The sequence below is a fragment of the Phoca vitulina genome, unplaced genomic scaffold, assembly GCF_004348235.1.
Source record: "Phoca vitulina isolate PV1807 unplaced genomic scaffold, GSC_HSeal_1.0 scaffold27, whole genome shotgun sequence".
In the NCBI taxonomy this organism is placed as follows: Eukaryota; Metazoa; Chordata; class Mammalia; order Carnivora; family Phocidae; genus Phoca; species Phoca vitulina.
Genome location: NW_022589730.1, coordinates 13,901,435 through 13,918,951, shown reverse-complemented (window position 1 = coordinate 13,918,951; position 17,517 = coordinate 13,901,435). Strand labels below are relative to the sequence as shown.

Below are 17,517 nucleotides of genomic sequence, written 5' to 3'. Positions count from 1 at the left end.
TCACGATTTCAGTCCTATGAGAAAGCACTTCTTTATGTGCTTTAAAAAAAATAAACCTCTTTGATTAACAACATTTTTTTCAGGGCGCCTGGGTGGCTCAGTTGGTTAAGCGTCCACCTTCAGCTCAGGTCATGATCCTGGAGTCCTGGGATTGAGTCCCGCGTTGGGCTCCCTGCTCAGCAGAGAGTCTGACTCTCCCTCTCCATCTGCCTCTCCCCCTGCTCATGCTCTCTCTCATGCTCTCTCTCTCTCCCAAATAAATAAATAAAATCTTAAAAACACCACAACAACATTTTTTTCCAGTCACCCAGATGAAATACTGTGCCTCACCTTTACTGGTCATAGGTAGGTTACAGGTAAACAGGGATGGTGCACTCAGTGAGACTGCGGGCCTTCAGAATTTTCTTGCGGTTCCCCACCCTCTCTTCTCCACCCTCTTCCCCCCTTCTGGTGACAGTCTTCCCTTTACCCCCTCAGGGAATGATCTGATATAAGTAATGGATGCTTACTAATCCTGCTTGGGTGTGCACAGAATTCCCCGCCCCCCATCACTGACCACTGGCCAGGGGTCTACCACTGTGCTGAGTGAATAAATCGGTTATCTCACTTCATTCTGCCACCAGTTACTAGAGAGGTCTTCAGCTTCAACGTGAGGAAGCAGAGCCTTAATTTTTCTGAGTATTGCTGCCTCATTTACACGGATTATCACATCTGATCCTCACTGCAGTGGGAGGCGTGCAATGATTAGCCCCATTTTACAGGTGAGAAGACTAAGGCTTAGAATTGCCCTCCCCCTTGCCCTCAAATTGTAGAAATGTAGACAGTTTTATTAAAGCAATGTCAAGCATTCTACTATCCCAGCCAAACGGGAAGCTCAGTTCTGAGCACTGGGTGGAAGAATCCTGTCCTGGGGCCCAGTGTCCTAACCAGTGGTGCTGCCTGGCCAGGCCCTTCCTCCCGGTCCCGTGCTCCCCTCTTCCTGTGTTTCCTGGCCCCTCCCTCTGTTCTGCTGAATTCCTACATGCTGGCACGTCAGACTTTATTTTAGTTAGTATTTCATTTTTCTTTTTTTCTGTGGAAACCTGTCTTATCGGACCTCTGGCTACAAATGACACCTGTGTCATTTCCACTTCTAGTTATGAACTTTTAACCAAGAAGCATGAGGGTAGGATGCTTTCTTTTAATCAATAGACGTATGACTGTGCCATGATCGAGAACAGATAAAGTAGAGTACGGCATCTGGAAACTTCTGGAGGAGAGGAACTAAGAAAGGACCAAGACCCCAAGGTTCCTCAGAACATCTTGAGGTGAAGGGTTTTGCACACTAATTGAGACGTCTGTGAGGGGAGAAACTCAGAGCTCTCTGGCCTGTCTTCGCAGTCGGCTAAGAGAAAAAGTCGCTCAAGGAAACCCTCGAGGAGCAACCGCATCTGCTAGGTTGCTCTGCTCTGTTCAATCATCTTTATCACCGTTATCTTTTGTTTGTTGCTTGTTTGTTTCTAGAAACAAAGTCTTCAGAGACAGTTTCCTGGCGTGAGACCGTGCTAATAAACCAGTTCTCTTGGTGTTCTGGGGGACACAGGTCCCTTGTACTTTGTATTCAGTGGTGACTTTCTTTAAAGATGCTTTTTCTCAAGGGCAGCAGGACTATTAAGTGAGGTGTTAGTTTCACATTTCATAGTTTCTCTCTTAACAAAAACCACATCTTTCAATTCTGCAACATTCAGAAATTTGATACCATCTTTACTTAAATTACAGCCAAATTTCTCAAATATAGTCACGGATGATATTTTATAGAATAAAATCTATGGAAAATCCCTCATTTGTTTTTCTGGGTTGGGTTCTTTTTCCCCTTGATCTAACAGAAGGGGCCAAGCTTCTTTCTGCTTTGTTAGATGTCAGCATGAATTTTCAGTAGGGCCAGAAAGTAATTTTAGTGTTCATGATGACTTTCACTACAATTGGGTTGCTTAACAGCACAAAAAATAAATATTTAAGTCAACCTTCCCTACAGGATCTAAATATAGACCCGCTGGTCTCTGTCGCTCCACTGACAGAGAGGTCATGTTTCCTAGGCTTCGGGTTTTTTTTCAGAATTAGACCCCACATGGCTTTGCATTGGGAAATAAATCCATGTAGCTTTATAAAGAGAAACTTGATTTATCATTTATTATCTTGCCCCTGCCTCCCAAAGCCTTGCACCGGCTGTGGACATGCTTGTTCAAGACGAGTTTGTTGTCTGTCAAAATAAACAGCAGCCTGTATGCCTTGGAAAAAACATACACACGACACAAAACATACAAGAAAGTCAAGCAACAGAAGGCAAATGAATTAAGTATATCGTCTTGCCATTTTAACTCCTTTTTTTAGGACTTTCCAAGGAATTTATGCGGGTGGGTGGGCAACGTAAAGACTATTTGCTATAAACAGACTCTAGTGTTCCTTATTAATTCAGGGGAAGTCTATTAGAAAACAAAGGTTGGTTGACATAAACTCTGTGGGCCAGACCTCATTTTAGTAGGTTATAAGAACTGTAGTAGGACCCTGTCGATACATGGCTGTTTGTTTGTTTTTTTAAGATTTTACTTATTTATTTGATATAGAGAGAGGGAACACAAGCAGGGGGAGTGGGAGAGGGAGAAGCAGGCTTCCCACTGAGCAGGGAGCCCGACATGGGGCTCGATCCCAGGACCCTGAGATCATGATCTGAGCCGAAGGCAGACGCTTAACGACTGAGCCACCCAGGCGGCCCCATGGCTGTTTTTTTGGCTTTTTCCCCTGCTAAGACTTATAAGAACCATTGTATTCCCCAAACACAAGTGCTACAAACAGACCTGACCCCCAGGCTGGCCTCCAGAGCAGTTGTTTTGTAGAATAGTTTCCCCAGTGGATCATAGGTCAGTTCTCCCCTACACCTGCCCAGGGATGCACAAGGGAATGGTCGCACTGGTCCTACTAGAAGTGGTTGGGAGAAGGGCGGCAGGGAGATTTCCCCCAAAGCCTGTTGTTACTTTTGAATTTTGTGTCACGTTACTGTATTCTTTATTTAATAACTAGACATTTTCTTGTTTATTATTTGAGAGAGCGAGAGCGGCTGCGGGAGTGTGGGGGGAGGGAGAAGGAAGAGGGAGGGAGAGGAAGAGAGAATCTCCAGCAGACTCAGTACTGAGTGTGGAGCTGGACATGGGCCTGGAACTCACGACCCCGAGATCACGACCCCGAGATCACGACCCTGAGATCATGACCCGAGCCGAAACCAAGAGTCTGACGCTAAACCAACTGAGCCACCCAGGTGCCCCTAATAACTAGAAATTTAAAAAGTCGTTCCGCTTTATTTAATGAAAACAGCGTCGGTTCAAAAGCTCTATTTTAGAAGGAAACAAGTCATTCTTTTTTTTTTTTAAGATTTTATTTATTTGACAGAGAGAGACACAGCAAGAGAGGGAACACAAGCAGGGGGAGTGGGAGAGGGAGAAGCAGGCTTCCCGCCGAGCAGGGAGCCCGATGCGGGGCTCGATCCCAGGACCCTGGGATCATGACCTGAGCCGAAGGCAGACGCTTAACGACTGAGCCACCCAGGCGCCCCGGAAACAAGTCATTCTTAAAGGAGAACTGGGGAAAAAAAGATTAGATAACTAAATGGTTGTGTATCTCAATTCAGTTACCAAAGGCCTTTTGCTCTTGCATCTTGAGCAAAAAAGGAGACTGTAGGTGGGCTAAGAAATCACCCCACTGACTGCAGCCTTAGGCTAAATTCCCCTAGTCCCTATTCCCCTATTCTGTAGCACTGGAGCAGGAACAGCTTTTTATCAAATTACTGCCTTACTACCATTGCTATCAGTAATAACAGCCACCACCTCTCAACCATTGAGAGCTTGGTCTTGGAGGGTGGAGTTAGGCCCCAATTCTGAGCAATTGGAAGGGAAGGCTTGAGGACCAGCAGGGACTCCAGGGGCCTGGTGAGATGGTAGACATCAGGACCAAAATCTGTAGGCAAAAGGAGGGATGGAACTGGGAGGGGCTAGTGGGCATCCATTCATTCACCCAAACATGGCATTCAAAGGATGTACCTGGCAAGGCATCCAGGCGGAAGGAGATTGGCATACAGGAGCTCCAGTGCATAAAGGAGATCTAGCGCAGGCTAACTGGAAACCAAGCCCTAGCAGGCAGGACTCGGGGACTTGGAAGCTGGGAGGCAGGCAGGTAGAGCCAGTCTGGCCGGCAGCACCTTGAGACAAGTCCCCAGGGGACCAGCAGAAACAAGACAGGCCAGCAAATCAGAGATCTGGATTTCCTAATCGTTCAAACACAGGTACTGCGATTCAGAGAGCAGCCTGGAGCCTGTTCCTGGGAGTGGAGCGCGGGATCGGAGTGAGACCAGCACAAGGCAGCCGCCGCAGGTCTGGGGAGCTGCAGAGTCCTCTCGTACGAGGGTGCAGCCCGGAGCTGCATCTCTGCAAGTGGAGGGAAAGTTAGTTGGTAGAGAGAACTAGGAAGGAAGAGGAAAAAGGACAAAGGCATGGCTTGCCTTCTCCTGAAGGTACAGGCATTCTAAAGAGAATTTTCCAGATTCTTTTTATTTACCCCCAAACACATTTCCTTTAATGTAGCCTTTTAAGTTGTAGATGCATTGCCATTTTGAAGGTTTGAAGGCATACTGCAAAGTATATAATGTGCCTAAAGAACAAAATAACATTCTGTTTGAGTTGTACCTCAAATTAGATTAATACCTTAATTTTCTGCCTCACCATTGCAGATTTTCCAGTAGCAAAATTGGTGCTGCTTCTTAAAAGATCTGTAATCCTATAGCTCTGTCAAGTAGATACCTCGATTTGGGGTTGATAAAAATGTTCTAGAATTATATAGCAATGGTGGTTGCACGGCCCTCTGAATATACTGAAAACCACTGACATGTACCCTCTCAAAGGGTGAATTTTATGTGAGTTATATGTTCATTTTTAAAAAAGAAGACATGTCCAGGTATAGAGTCACAGTAAGCTTAGGAGAGAGAGATGAGTTCTAAGGAACAGTTTGTGAAACTCTGTTTAGGAGCTGCTGAGCCATCTGGTCACCTCTGGAATCAGTAGACTTCCCCCTGTTTGCCAGGAGGTGTAAAACCCCTGGGTTAAACAATGGGTTGAGTGGATCACGGCCACACTCCTAAACGGGTAAACAAATTGTCCACCTGTTCATGTCAGATGGTGCTCAACAGGAACCAGGATTTGGAGCCCAGGACATAGCCAGAAGCCTGACAGCGTGCTAAGCAGCCAGCCGCTACATGGGGTAGCCCTCTTACCAAATTCCCCTAAAAAGAACCTCTCTGTGTGTAACATAAAGCCTGTGCTTATCTTACAGAGACTGTTGCAACTTCCGTATGGGTCAGAAGAAATTGATAACCTTTATCATCTGAAATGAGACCCAACTACGTATTTCTCTTGTTTGCCTTTGTCATCAACATGGCAGGAGCGTTCACTTATCATTAGGCTCAGAGGAACCCGATCTGTTCAAATTTGCATTGACCACATTCAGCTTTACCATTTTGCTTCTGCTCATCTTTCTTCCACGTGCATCCGTTACCATCCTAGACGCAGACAAGGGGTGCCTACAGAGAAGCGGATTCCTGTAAAAACAAAAAGAGAAAGAGAAGAGGAAGGAGGGGTGATTTCTGTTGGGTCATTCTTGCTAGTTTCCACTGGCCTCACTGTTCTTGTCCTTCAGCCCTCGTCCTGCAGTGAAGGCATGGAGAGCATCCAATTCGCAATATCCCGTGTCCACGGGGAGTGTCGGCCCGACCTGGTCCAAAGACAACCTTCCTGACACAGCTGGCTCCAGGAACACATTTGACCTTCTCATTGACCTCAGTGTAACTGTCCCTGCCCCATCCCCCCCATCCCCACCCCGTAAGCCCTTTGCCTGGCCAGGATGGGGTCAGAGAGGTCCACGCTGGCTGTGTCCCTCACACCCCACTCAACTAGCCTAGGGTTTTTGGGGTGTGGTGCTCTCTTAATAAAATTTCCTCCTGTAACTGAGGTATTTTAGGATGCATGGCTTCTTCTAAGCTCTGTTATTATCTACACCTTCAATCCCGTATGCCAATGAAGCCCTCTGTGAGCGCTGTGTTGTCTCCCACCACTCTGCTGATGGGCCTCTGTTGCCACCCCCATCCCACATGCCATTGCAGGCCCCAGTGCCTGTTTGAATTGTTCACACGGTCTTAAGCAGTCTTCCCTGCCCCTCCCCCACCTTCCCCCTGCCAGTTCCTTTTCCCTCTTCTGGCTGATTTCTCTTTATCCTGCAGACTGAGCTCACTTGTCACATCCCTTAGGACACACTCCCTGACCTTCTCCAGCTGAGGTAGGGGCCCATCTGCCCCTGCGGGGGGGCGGGGGGGCGGGGAGGGTAGTAAACCCCCTGGTGTGTGTAAGCCCCTTGAGGGCAAGGTTTGTAACTCTGGATCCCTGAGACCCAGCAGGGAACTTCATCCTTCAGCAGCATTTGATGTCTGTTCAGCCAGGCCCAGCTTGTCGGCGAGTCGCACTGCTCAGTGTCCAGCGTGACCGCCTGTCAACAGGACTGTTGTTGTTTCTCTCATCTGAGAAAGCTGATGCAGAGAAGAGCTTTTCTGTGGCAAAGTGATAAGAATCTCTGAGTGACTGCAGGGGACTTGGCTTTTTGTTTTGTTTTGTTTTACATAGACGGGCAGATTTGGAAATTATATTGTACTAGAATCATACAGAAATGAAACAGGCTCAAAAAGCTTAAGCAGCTTGTCGGGGGGAGGGTTCCCCTCAGCCAGCAGGCGGTGAGGACTCCCTCAGCCAGGACTCTGAGCTCCAACCCTGCAGGGTTCCTATGAAATCTTGCTGTCCCACTTTAAAAAATCCTATGCATGTTTAAATTTTAAAAGCTAGGGGCGCCTGGGTGGCTCAGTTGGTTAAGCAACTGCCTTCAGCTCAGGTCATGATCCTGGAGTCCTAGGATTGAGTCCCACATCGGGCTCCCTGCTCAGTGGGGAGTCTGCTTCTCCCTCTGACCCTCTCCCCTCTCGTGTTCTCTCTCACTCTCTCTCTCTCAAATAAATAAAATCTTTAAAAAAAATAAATTTTAAAAGGTAAGCAGTATTAAACACTTTTTAAAAATCAGAGAAAGTGTGTAAGACCAAATTTGACATCCCTGGTATATAATACATATATGAAGGGTCCTCCTTGTGTTCTACAATTTTGTGACCAAAGTAGATGAGCATTTGTCCACCGTGTGACCATAATCCATCATATTACCATGAGCATAACCAGAATATTTTTTTAAAGACTTATTTATTTATTTTAGAGAGGAAGAGAGAGGGAGAGCATGAGCTAGGGGAGGGGCAGAGGGAGAGGGAGAGAATCCCCAAGCAGACTTCCCACTGAGCGCAGAGCAGTATGCCGGGCTCGATCCCAGGACCCTGAGATCATGACCTGAGCCGAAACCAAGAGTCAGACACTTAACTGACTGAGCCACCCAGGTGCCCCATAACCAGAATATTTTTAAATGCTTTAATGGATTTTTAAGCCAGTATCAGTTGGCTTTATACATTCTTAGTGGGGAATGGGCTAGTGTAGGAAAGTGACATTTGCGGGGAGGGTAATATCACACAGAGCAGTTTCAGGACTGTTTATGGTATTTTCTTATGCTTTTCAGAAATGGAATTCAGTGATTCACTTTTTATTTTATCCAGAAGGGACTTGTGCAAAATCTCTACCTGATGTCAATTTTCTCTTCAGGTAACTTTTCAGATCACCCCTCCGTGTACCCGTGAGAGGCATTATGAGCATTTCGGACGATGCTGTAATAAATGTGAACCAGGTTTGTATTTCTGAGCCACCTTTCCTTGTTCCTCAAAAGTGGGTGGGGCTCTCATTTATTTATTTTTTTAATCCAAGGAATAATTTCAATCCTGCCAGATTAAAAAAAAAAGAAATTGCGTAGACTTTCTATGGTGGTGGCAGGTAGTAATGTGTGTCACCCTGAAGATAAAAAACTTTCAATAGATAAAAATCACTTAAAAGCAGTTGCAGAAACTAGTACTTAATGTATGCTGGAATACAGTTTTCCAAAATACTATTTCTTGAGAAAGCAAGGTTTTAAAAAAAAACAAAAACCATATTTTAGCACTTTGCAATTCAAACTTTTGACATATAAAATGCAATTTAAAAGTATTTTACAGAAAAAATTCTGGGGGGAATAACCATACTGGAGTTTTTGCTGCTGCAAATTGCCTAAACCCTATTATACCTTCTCACATACCTGTTGAGAGGCAGGTGGACTGGTTACCTCATCATATCTGCATTGCCAGAATGTAGCCGAGGATTTCTACAGCCTCAGTGAAAGTCCGCAGGTTCCTCACTCACTCATTGTTCTAGAAACGGTGGTTACATTACATCAAGATCCTTTAGATATTCAAGCTATAAATATTTCTCAGGTGTGCAGAACCAAGACCGGTGATTTTTGTGAGCATGCAGGTGTGTGTGTGTGTGTGTGTGTGTGTGTGTGGTACTCTGGTCCTTCTGTTAACCGAGGGCCCACAGTAGATGTAGGACAAAAGAAGTTTACACTCCAAATTGAAGTAGAGGGGATATTGAAGATGGGAGGGAAGGGGTAAAATGAAATTCTTGCCCCTCAAGTTTTTTCGGCACGTTTGAAAACCATCATCCTTTTCCTTGGTCAGCGGAGGTGTGGGGTGGGAAGGATGATCTTTTACTGAGATGAACTAAAAGGTGGCCTTGACCATAGACACAGCAAGTCTAGGAGAGGTTATATTAATTAAAAAAAAAAAGATTTTATGTATTTATTTGACCAAGAGTGCACAAGCAGGGGGAGGGGCAGAGGGAGAAGGAGAAGCAGACTCCCCACTGAGCAGATAGCCCAACATGGGGCTCAATCCCAGAACCCTGGGATCATGACTTGAGCCGTAGGCAGACGCTTAACTGACTGAGCCACCCAGGCGCCACTAGGAGAGGTTATTTTAGCCAGCTGGGAGACCTGAGGAGCCCATCACTGATATATGGCCTCATCCCGTGTATCATACTGTGTGAGGGGACTTCCTGGGGTCACAGTCATTTAAATGGTCCAGTAGATTGCTGTATTTTTGTTGTTCTGTTGTTATTTTGGGGGTTATTTTTCATTGCTGCATTTTTTTTTCTTCTAATTGAAGGAAAGTACATGTCTTCTAAATGCACTACTACCTCGGAAAGTGTATGCTTGCCCTGTGGCCCAGATGAATACTTAGACACCTGGAATGAAGAAGATAAGTGCTTGCTGCATAAAGTTTGTGACACAGGTAAGTCAGTCATGCCAGTGGGGAGTGTGGATAAGTGCTATTTTTAGATACAGTAGTGCTATCTCTTTTGGGGGGGAATAGGAAGAAGTTTTCGACCTCGGACCCCCAGAGGTAAGTGCTTCAGATCCCAGAAGCATTGTGTTAACATTCTTCATTTAGAACTTTCGTCCTGGAATACAATTGTGTCTCAGTTTAATCATGGAACACACATGTTACAGTTGACAAAATCTTGCCACAATGTTTCTGTGTGTGTTGTGTTATTTAATTTCCACAGAAACCCTGCCAGGTAGCCACAGTTATCCCATTTTAGAAAAGGAAGAAATGGAGACCAGGAGAGGTTGGGTGACTTTTCCAAGGTTAACAAATGTGAAGCAGGATTCAAAGCAGATCTTACTCTCAAGTCTTTCTCCTGAACCATAAATGTCTTACGAACTCTACAGTTTGATCTTATCAGACTGCTACAGTTTTGTTTTTTTTTTTTTTTTTTGGACTCAAAAAATTTTTCCCAAATTATAGTTTAATTGTAGGAATCAGAATCAAAATATGTCCCTTAACCTAGAGGTTCCTTTCCCTCTCTCTTTCTTTTTTTTTTTTTTTTCCATTTAATCTCTCTGTTGGAGAAACCATGTTGTTAATCCTGTGGATTACAGGAATCCTGTGGATTACAGGAATCCTGTGGGTCACAGTCTGATTTCTGCTGGTTGCATTCCCTTGGTGTCATTTAACATATTTTTCTGTCTCCTATATTTCCTATAAGTGGTTGTTGGATCTAGAAGGCCGATCAGAACCTGGTTTGTATTATTTATTTATTTATTTATTTTTTGCAAAACCAGAATTGGCATAATGTAGTTATGTCAGGGGTCGTATAGAAGCTGTTTATCTCTCTTCTTGTGATATGAACTGCTGTTGACCATCATGGCCTAGATCCACTTTCATGAGGAGCTGTAGAAAGGTGACCTTCTATCATTTCTTCTTCATGAATGGCTGGAATGCTTTATGAAGAGAAGCTTCCCTCGGCAACTATCCCTTACCCTGAAGTACAGTATATACGGGAGAGGCAGAATGAATGCTTGTAGCTTTATTTGCAACTTTTCAAAATCATGACTTGATCTCCATGCTTTCTCCAAAGGATTTATATAAAAATGATAAACTCAGCCATTCAGACATATTTGAGGTGTTTTACTCTATTACAGTTCCTAGGTTATGGGTCCTCAGATTGTCTCACCTCTTCCAGGTTACCCCCCCCCCCGCCCCAGTCTTTGATATGACCCCAGGTGACCTTAAGAGCTCTCCTTGCTTCCAGGTTCATCTTGGACATTCCCTGCCTCAAACCTCAAATCAGCCATTTCTTTAAGAATTCCTGATTGCTTCCAGTGGAACATCTTATTTAACGACCTCAGTCTGGGTGCTAGGGAGGTTTGTTGCTACTGGATTGATCCTTGTTCATAGGTTCTCTGCAGTGGACAGAACTAGGAGTTAAGTATTTTTTTTTAAACATCATAATTTTCTAGTGGGCAAGAGATAGCTGGCAGATTATGGCCGCAGATGGTAACATGGAAACTCCACTGAGCAGAAGCATCTGATCAAGTCTTTTTTCTTTCCCGCTGCTTAGTAATGACTTTGACTCACTGCTGCCCCTTGGAAATAAAGATTCATTCTGTCTACTGCCAAAGTTGATTAAAGCCCCAAACCTGGTACATTAAGATATTTAAAAATATGTCACAATTGTTCATCACCACACAGGCTTGCATTCACTCGTAATTGAGTGGGGTCGTTGAACTAGAATTTTCCAAGAGTGACCCTTGTCCATGTCTGTTGTGTGCATTATGCACGTTTATGCAGATTGGCCTCAGTGCTGCACAAATGACCCTCAGAGAGCGGACACGGGAGGGACACAGGAAGATTTCTCCAGGTTCGCCATGCTCTGGTCTGAAAAGAATGGAAATAGGAAACATACCCTCCCTGCTGGCGGTAACTTGAGACAGCGGAAGGAGACAGGGTTCTGGTCTGCCTGTTTATTTTTCCCCTGGACCTCTGTCCTAGTCCATTCAGGCTCCTATAACAGAATAGCACAGACCGAGTGGCTTAAACAACAAACATTTATTTCTCACGGTTCTGGAGGCTGGAAGTGGGAGACAGGGTACCAGCATGGTTGGGTTCATGGTGAGAGCCCTCTTTAGGATTTCAAGACACTATTTTCTTGCTGTGTCTCCACATCGTGAAGAACAGAGAGGGAGGAAGCAGGCTCTCCTCTGTTTCTTTCATAAAGGCACGAATCCCAACCTCATGGCCTGATCACCTCCCAAAGGCTGCACCTTCTAGTACCATCTCACATTGGGGGTTAGGATTTCAACATGAATTCTGAGAGGACACAAACATCAGTCCATAACAAACTCCTATAAGGACTCAGGAGTATAAGTCCATGGGTTATTGGGACAATCCAGGTGACATGGGGGTCCTATAGGGGTAGAAGTTCTGTTTCAAATAATATTACTGTGTTTCATCATGTGTGTGTGTGTGCGTGCGCACACGCGCAGATTGATTCTTGTTATTCATAGAATAATGTCAGTGTTCTGAACTAGCAAATACTAAACCATTGCTCCTAGGGGAAATACAGGATTAGGTTCCCATGAGCCTCTAGTCACAACATTTTTGTTAACTGATCCACACATAACCTTGTTTTATATGTGTTTCTGTTTAGACACCTTAGTAAATATTTTGATTCATTAACATTGAACTTAGAACCAACAGCTCTGTAACTCACACCTGAACGAAGTTTATCTAACATGTATTTGCTCATGAGACACATCACAGCCTTCTTGGGCCTGGAAACAGCAGACAGCACTTCAACACTATGATTGTGGGCCATTGTAAGCAGTAGAATCGCTAACAAAAAGAGCAGAAATGCCCCAAATGGGACACTAAGTAGACCACAAAAAGGACGCTCACTTCCAGTCTAAGAGCTGTAACAAGAAGGCGGAGGGTGACCTTGTTTGACCTCAACTGAGAGCATGAATGTCCAGTCCGTAGCTCAAAATTTCCACTGTTCTGCATGTGTCCAAGAAGTTCTGCAAAAGTGCCAGAAGTACTGATTTGGGGGTGACACCGAAATGTTAGTGAGTCGGTGAAATTGCAAATAGGAGTCAACAGATAATGAAGATGGACCGTGTGTGTCAGCATGACCTCTATTCCGCCGAAACTGGAAAGGGCAGATTTGGGACAAGGAGAGCACTTTGCTACGTGTTGTGAGAAAAGAGACAAGTAACACACGGGTGGCCCTAAGTATTTAGGGAGATTCACTTCAAGCATGTCATCAGGCTCTGTAGTGCGGTCCCTTTTCTAATTACCTGTGGCCCCTGTTTCCACAACTCTGAATACTCCTGTGGTCCTGCAGGATCCCAAGATGAATCCCCAGTCTCCAGAACCCTATTCTCTTAGGTTCAATCTAGCATTCGTGTTCAGAATATTTCTCACATTTGAATTTACTAAAAACCAAGAAGCTGTGAAGTCTCTTTGGCATTAGCCAAAATAGTCAAGGATCATAAACTCTCCAGTTCTTTTTTTTTTTTTTTTAAAGATTTTATTTATTTATTTGAGAGAGAGAGAATGAGAGACAGAGAGCATGAGAGGGAGGAGGGTCAGAGGGAGAAGCAGACTCCCAGCCAAGCAGGGAGCCCGATGCGGGACTCGATCCCGGGACTCCAGGATCATGACCTGAGCCGAAGGCAGTCGCTTAACCAACTGAGCCACCCAGGCGTCCCAAACTCTCCAGTTCTTAATCCTCCTCCTAATATGAAAACTGACTTTTAAAAAACCACAAGACTCTTAATTATTGAGGAGGGTACCAACCCTACTGGGATGTTTTAGTGCCAGCACAGGAAGAGGGGACTGGGGAGTTCTCGAAACCTACTGTCCTGAAGGATGCGTTTGCGCGCCGCGTCCGCGTGTCGGGGCTTTGCTCGTTGCTCCGGCGCTGGGGAGTTGCTCGAGGTGGAAGGTGAGCAGCCGTTGTCTCTGTCTCCCGCAGGCAAGGCCCTGGTGGCCGTGGAGCCCGGCAACCGGACGGCCCCGCGGCGCTGCGCATGCACGGCCGGCTACCACTGGAGCGCCGACTGTGACTGTTGCCGCCGCAACGCGGAGTGCGCCCCGGGCTTCGGCGCCCAGCACCCGGGTACGGCTTCGGCTCGCGCGCCCCGCGGCTCGTCGACTCGTGCAGTTTCGCCCAGGCCAGAGCGGGCTTTGAGAGGCGTCCCTGCGTCACTAACGCTCCGGGAAACCAGGTGGCGCTGGAGTGGCCCGAGGGGCCCCTTGAGAAGGGCCAGGTTACGCTCTTCCAGGGCAATGGGAGCGCGCGGCCCACGTGCTCCCCGGAAGGCTCCTCCCTCTGGGAAACCTTGGGATCCCCCCTTAGGCGGGCAGGGGTAACGCAGGGGGCCTCAGACTCTTTTCTTTTTTTTTTTAACTGGCGCACACCCCCCCCCCCCCCCCCCGGAAGAATTTTGAAGAACCATGCGCCCCTGGAATATTTTTAAGTTGGCAGCTAACGTTTTTTATTGCCAACTTGAAGAGTTGCTAAGGAATTAGTTTCCAAGGAATTTTAACAGCAGTAACACTTTTAAAAATGGAATTCAGTGGAATCTAAACACCGTAGCAATTTGATAACACCATCATCCTTTTTATTTTATTTTTTTTTTAAGATTTTATTTATTTGACAGAGACACAGTGGGAGAGGGAACACAAGCAGGGGCAGTGGGAGAGGGAGAAGCAGGCCTCCCGCCGAGCAGGGAGCCCGGTGCGGGGCTCGATCCCCGGACCCTGGGACCATAACCTGAGCCGAAGGCAGATGCTTAACGACTGAGCCACCCAGGCGCCCCCATCATCCTTTTTAAAATGCACTCATCGTCCTTCACTGTTGGAAGATTTATTCAGTTCTTGTCCCCTCCTTTGATTTGTATCCATTTCACCTTCCCCAAAGAATTTTATACTAATGTGTTTTTATGCTTGGAGGGCTTTTACTAATCACCTTTTCATGCACTTTCACATCAAAACTATGTACCCACTTGAGATCGTTAATTTTAAAAAATTTCCTGTGACTCAAGGTTTTCAGAGTTAAAACACTTCTGGACTAAGTTGTTATTACAATTATTACAGGATTGTCAAAAAGTAATATATTTTCCTATATTATAGTTGTAAAAGCTTTATGAACTTAATAATGAGTGTTTTTTTCCTGATTCATATATTCATGCTTGAATATTATTTATTGCTAAAATGTAACAGATTTCAACATTAATTCTATTTCCACTAAGTGCTGAGAAACTTGTTCACATGGATAACTGAATGGCTAAGGAAGCCTTCTGGTAGAGGAGTATCAGTCAGTTCTTTCAACACTTTCTGAGTTATATGTCCAGGACACATAGTGGTCTGACATCAAAAGCTGTTTTTAATGATCTCTCAGTTAAGAACTCATCTGTGTTCTCAGTTTTGTTAAAAGTAAAGAAATAGATATCTTTTGGCCAGAAACGTATTTCTTAGAGTTCTTTACCTTCCTGATTTCAGGAAAATACCCCCAAGCAGTTTTTTCAAGGTGTAACAAATGATTATTCATACCTGCTAATCTTTCACTTAGACACATCTTGTTTTAACCCAGAAGACTTGGATAGGCTTAGGAGAATTAAGATAGTATTCATGTCAATTCATATGGAGGAAAATGTCCATCAGGGTCTCACTGGTACAGTCAGTCCTTATTACCAAATGTATCAACTAAACCAGATGAGCTTTCTCTTGGAAAAAGTCTGACTTGATTTTTTTTTTTTTTTTAAGAGAGAGAGAGAGTGGGGGGAAGTAGCTGAGGGAGAGGAAGAGAGAGAATCTTCAAGCAGACTCCCTGCTGAGTGCAGAGCCTGACTCGGGGCTCAATCTCATGACCCTGAGATCATGACCTAAGCCGAAATCATGAGTAACCAACTGAGCCACCCAGGCATCCGTTGATTTTTTAATTATTAAAATAAGTCTCCTGACGACAGCCAACTCCCTTATGAATTCGATTCTAAGACAAGGCCCAGAGTCTTTTGGTAGGGAGGGGCTCTGAATCACAGGAGCTTTGCTGTTACCAGTATTTTGATTTGTTGTGGGGTTTTGTTTTTTTGGGTTTTTTTTTTTTTTTTTTTTTTTGGCATAGCAGGATTTGGAGTGGATAAGCAGCGTGCCTTCTTTTGTAAAGTGGGGAAAGGGTGATTGTGTCAGGGGGAAAGGGAAAGGAGAACCTGCAGGATGCCCCTGGCAGGTCAGCATTTCAGAGTCAATGTGGAAGTCAAGTGCATGGATTTAATGCCCTTAAGGCTATGTGTGACTTGTGGCTCCTTAGGAAGTCTCTTTGTTTTTAAGGGTTACTCTTCTAGACTGTGTTAATATTGTAAAAAGCTGTTTGAATTCATGTGAGCAGCTAGATGTTAACTGGGCTTTTGTTAAGATCATTACAAGGTGACTCAGATTACTAGATTGGGGGGGTACCCTGCTTATTGAGGCAATTGTAGAAATCAAGAATGCACTTCCCATTTGACTTTGGACAAAGAAAATGTAATTCCTTATTTTAGTGTTTTATTTATGACAATAAATCACAGAAGTGCTACTAATTTCAAGAGTAAATTGTGGTTTTGGCACTAGTCAATTGCCTGATTATGATACCATGTGGAAGCCAATGTTCTTCTTTATTGGAATTACCAAAGGGTCATCACGTGTCCGTTGCAGTGAGGCTAATAGATGTAGGAAATTGGAGACATGTCCTATTTTGATAATGTAGTTGATGAGGAATGTGAGAGAACTAAAGAAAGCTTCCTAACCAGGATCAATTCCTGCTTTCACTGCTGTGGCTTAAGGCATGGATCCAAAATCCATCCCACCACTTGTGTTGGTGTAAATAGAGTTCAATTGGAACACAGGCACGTCTCTTTGTTTACATATTGTCTATGATGCTTTCATGCTGCAAGTAATTACAGCAGAAATCAGAGGCCCTGCAAAACCTAAGATATTTACTGTATGGCCCTTTCTAGAAAACATTTGCTGCCAACTCTTGGTTTAAGAGAGAGACCTATAGGGTTTTTTTTTTTTTTTTGAGGGGGGCGTTGTTTTTGTTAATGTTTTTGTTTGAGAAAAGTGTGTTACCATCACTCTAGTGTTTGGACTGGTAAGACTTATCTGGGTTAGAAGGCGTCAGGACAGGAAGTTTCCCTTCAAGGCGGGAAAAGGGCTGAGTTTCTCTGTAGACGAAGACTGATACAATCCCAAAAGGCTGAAAGGGGTGGGCAGACATGTGCCTGGTGAAAATAAAGGAGACAGCAGTCTCCCCAGCTAGGAAACAGAGGATCGGTGACCAGGACAGTGGCTCTGAACAGCCAAGGGTCAGTACCTAACTCAAATACTGACGTTCGTTACCTGGCTGAACACAAGTCTGTAACCTTCTGCTGGGACCGGGGGCCCTCTGAAGCCAGGAGGAAAGGGATGGGAATGGGGGGCCAGAGGCACAGGGGGCAGCTCCTGATCTCTGGTCCTCAGGAACATCATCCTGGCCGATCTCTAAGTGTCCTTGCTTGTCATGCTTGTCCTTTGTCCGTTCGTTTCTCTGACAGTGCAGCTCAACAAGGACACTGTTTGCAAGCCCTGCCTAGTGGGCTACTTCTCTGATGCCTTTTCTTCCACCGAGAAATGCAAACCCTGGACCAAGTAAGTGGCAACTCTAGAGGAGCCAGGAGAGTGTGTTGATCTTATACTCAACCTGCACTGTCTCAGACTAGGTTGAAACCGGACTGATTCCATTTGGTGAGGCTTCCGCTCAAACCCGGTTTCAGAATGGGAAAATTCTGTCAATTCGGCATGGGGAAAATAAGCCAGTCCAACTCACCTTCAGCCTCATGTGCGATAGGAACTCCATATTGCTTTTCAGATTCAGTTGGACCAAATCTTTGACTTACAATTGCAGCTTCTTTTGTCCTTTTACTAACCTTGGTTACTTGAAAATGATTTCCAATGTTTATTATCCTTCACTCGCCACTCCCATGCTTCCCAGCTTCCCTGCATCACGGGTTTGTTGGTCCAGAAACGTGTGTGTGTAGTGTGTGTGCAAATAGAAGTATCCTGTGTATATAAATGTTTGCATATGCTAAACACCTTGGGTTTTTTTAACATAATATATGCTAAAGGAAGCT

General features: G+C 44.9%; 1 protein-coding gene across 1 annotated transcript in view; it reads left to right on the top strand.

Annotated features, from left to right (window-relative positions):
- TNFRSF11A (TNF receptor superfamily member 11a) overlaps window positions 1-17,517 on the top strand; it is a 51,203-nt gene that overhangs the window by 14,366 nt on the left and 19,320 nt on the right. The window contains exons 2-5 of the mRNA XM_032422591.1: window positions 7,761-7,842; window positions 9,191-9,316; window positions 13,344-13,487; window positions 16,942-17,035. Coding sequence (XP_032278482.1) covers window positions 7,761-7,842; window positions 9,191-9,316; window positions 13,344-13,487; window positions 16,942-17,035 — 446 coding nt within the window. The remainder of the gene's footprint in view (window positions 1-7,760; window positions 7,843-9,190; window positions 9,317-13,343; window positions 13,488-16,941; window positions 17,036-17,517) is intronic.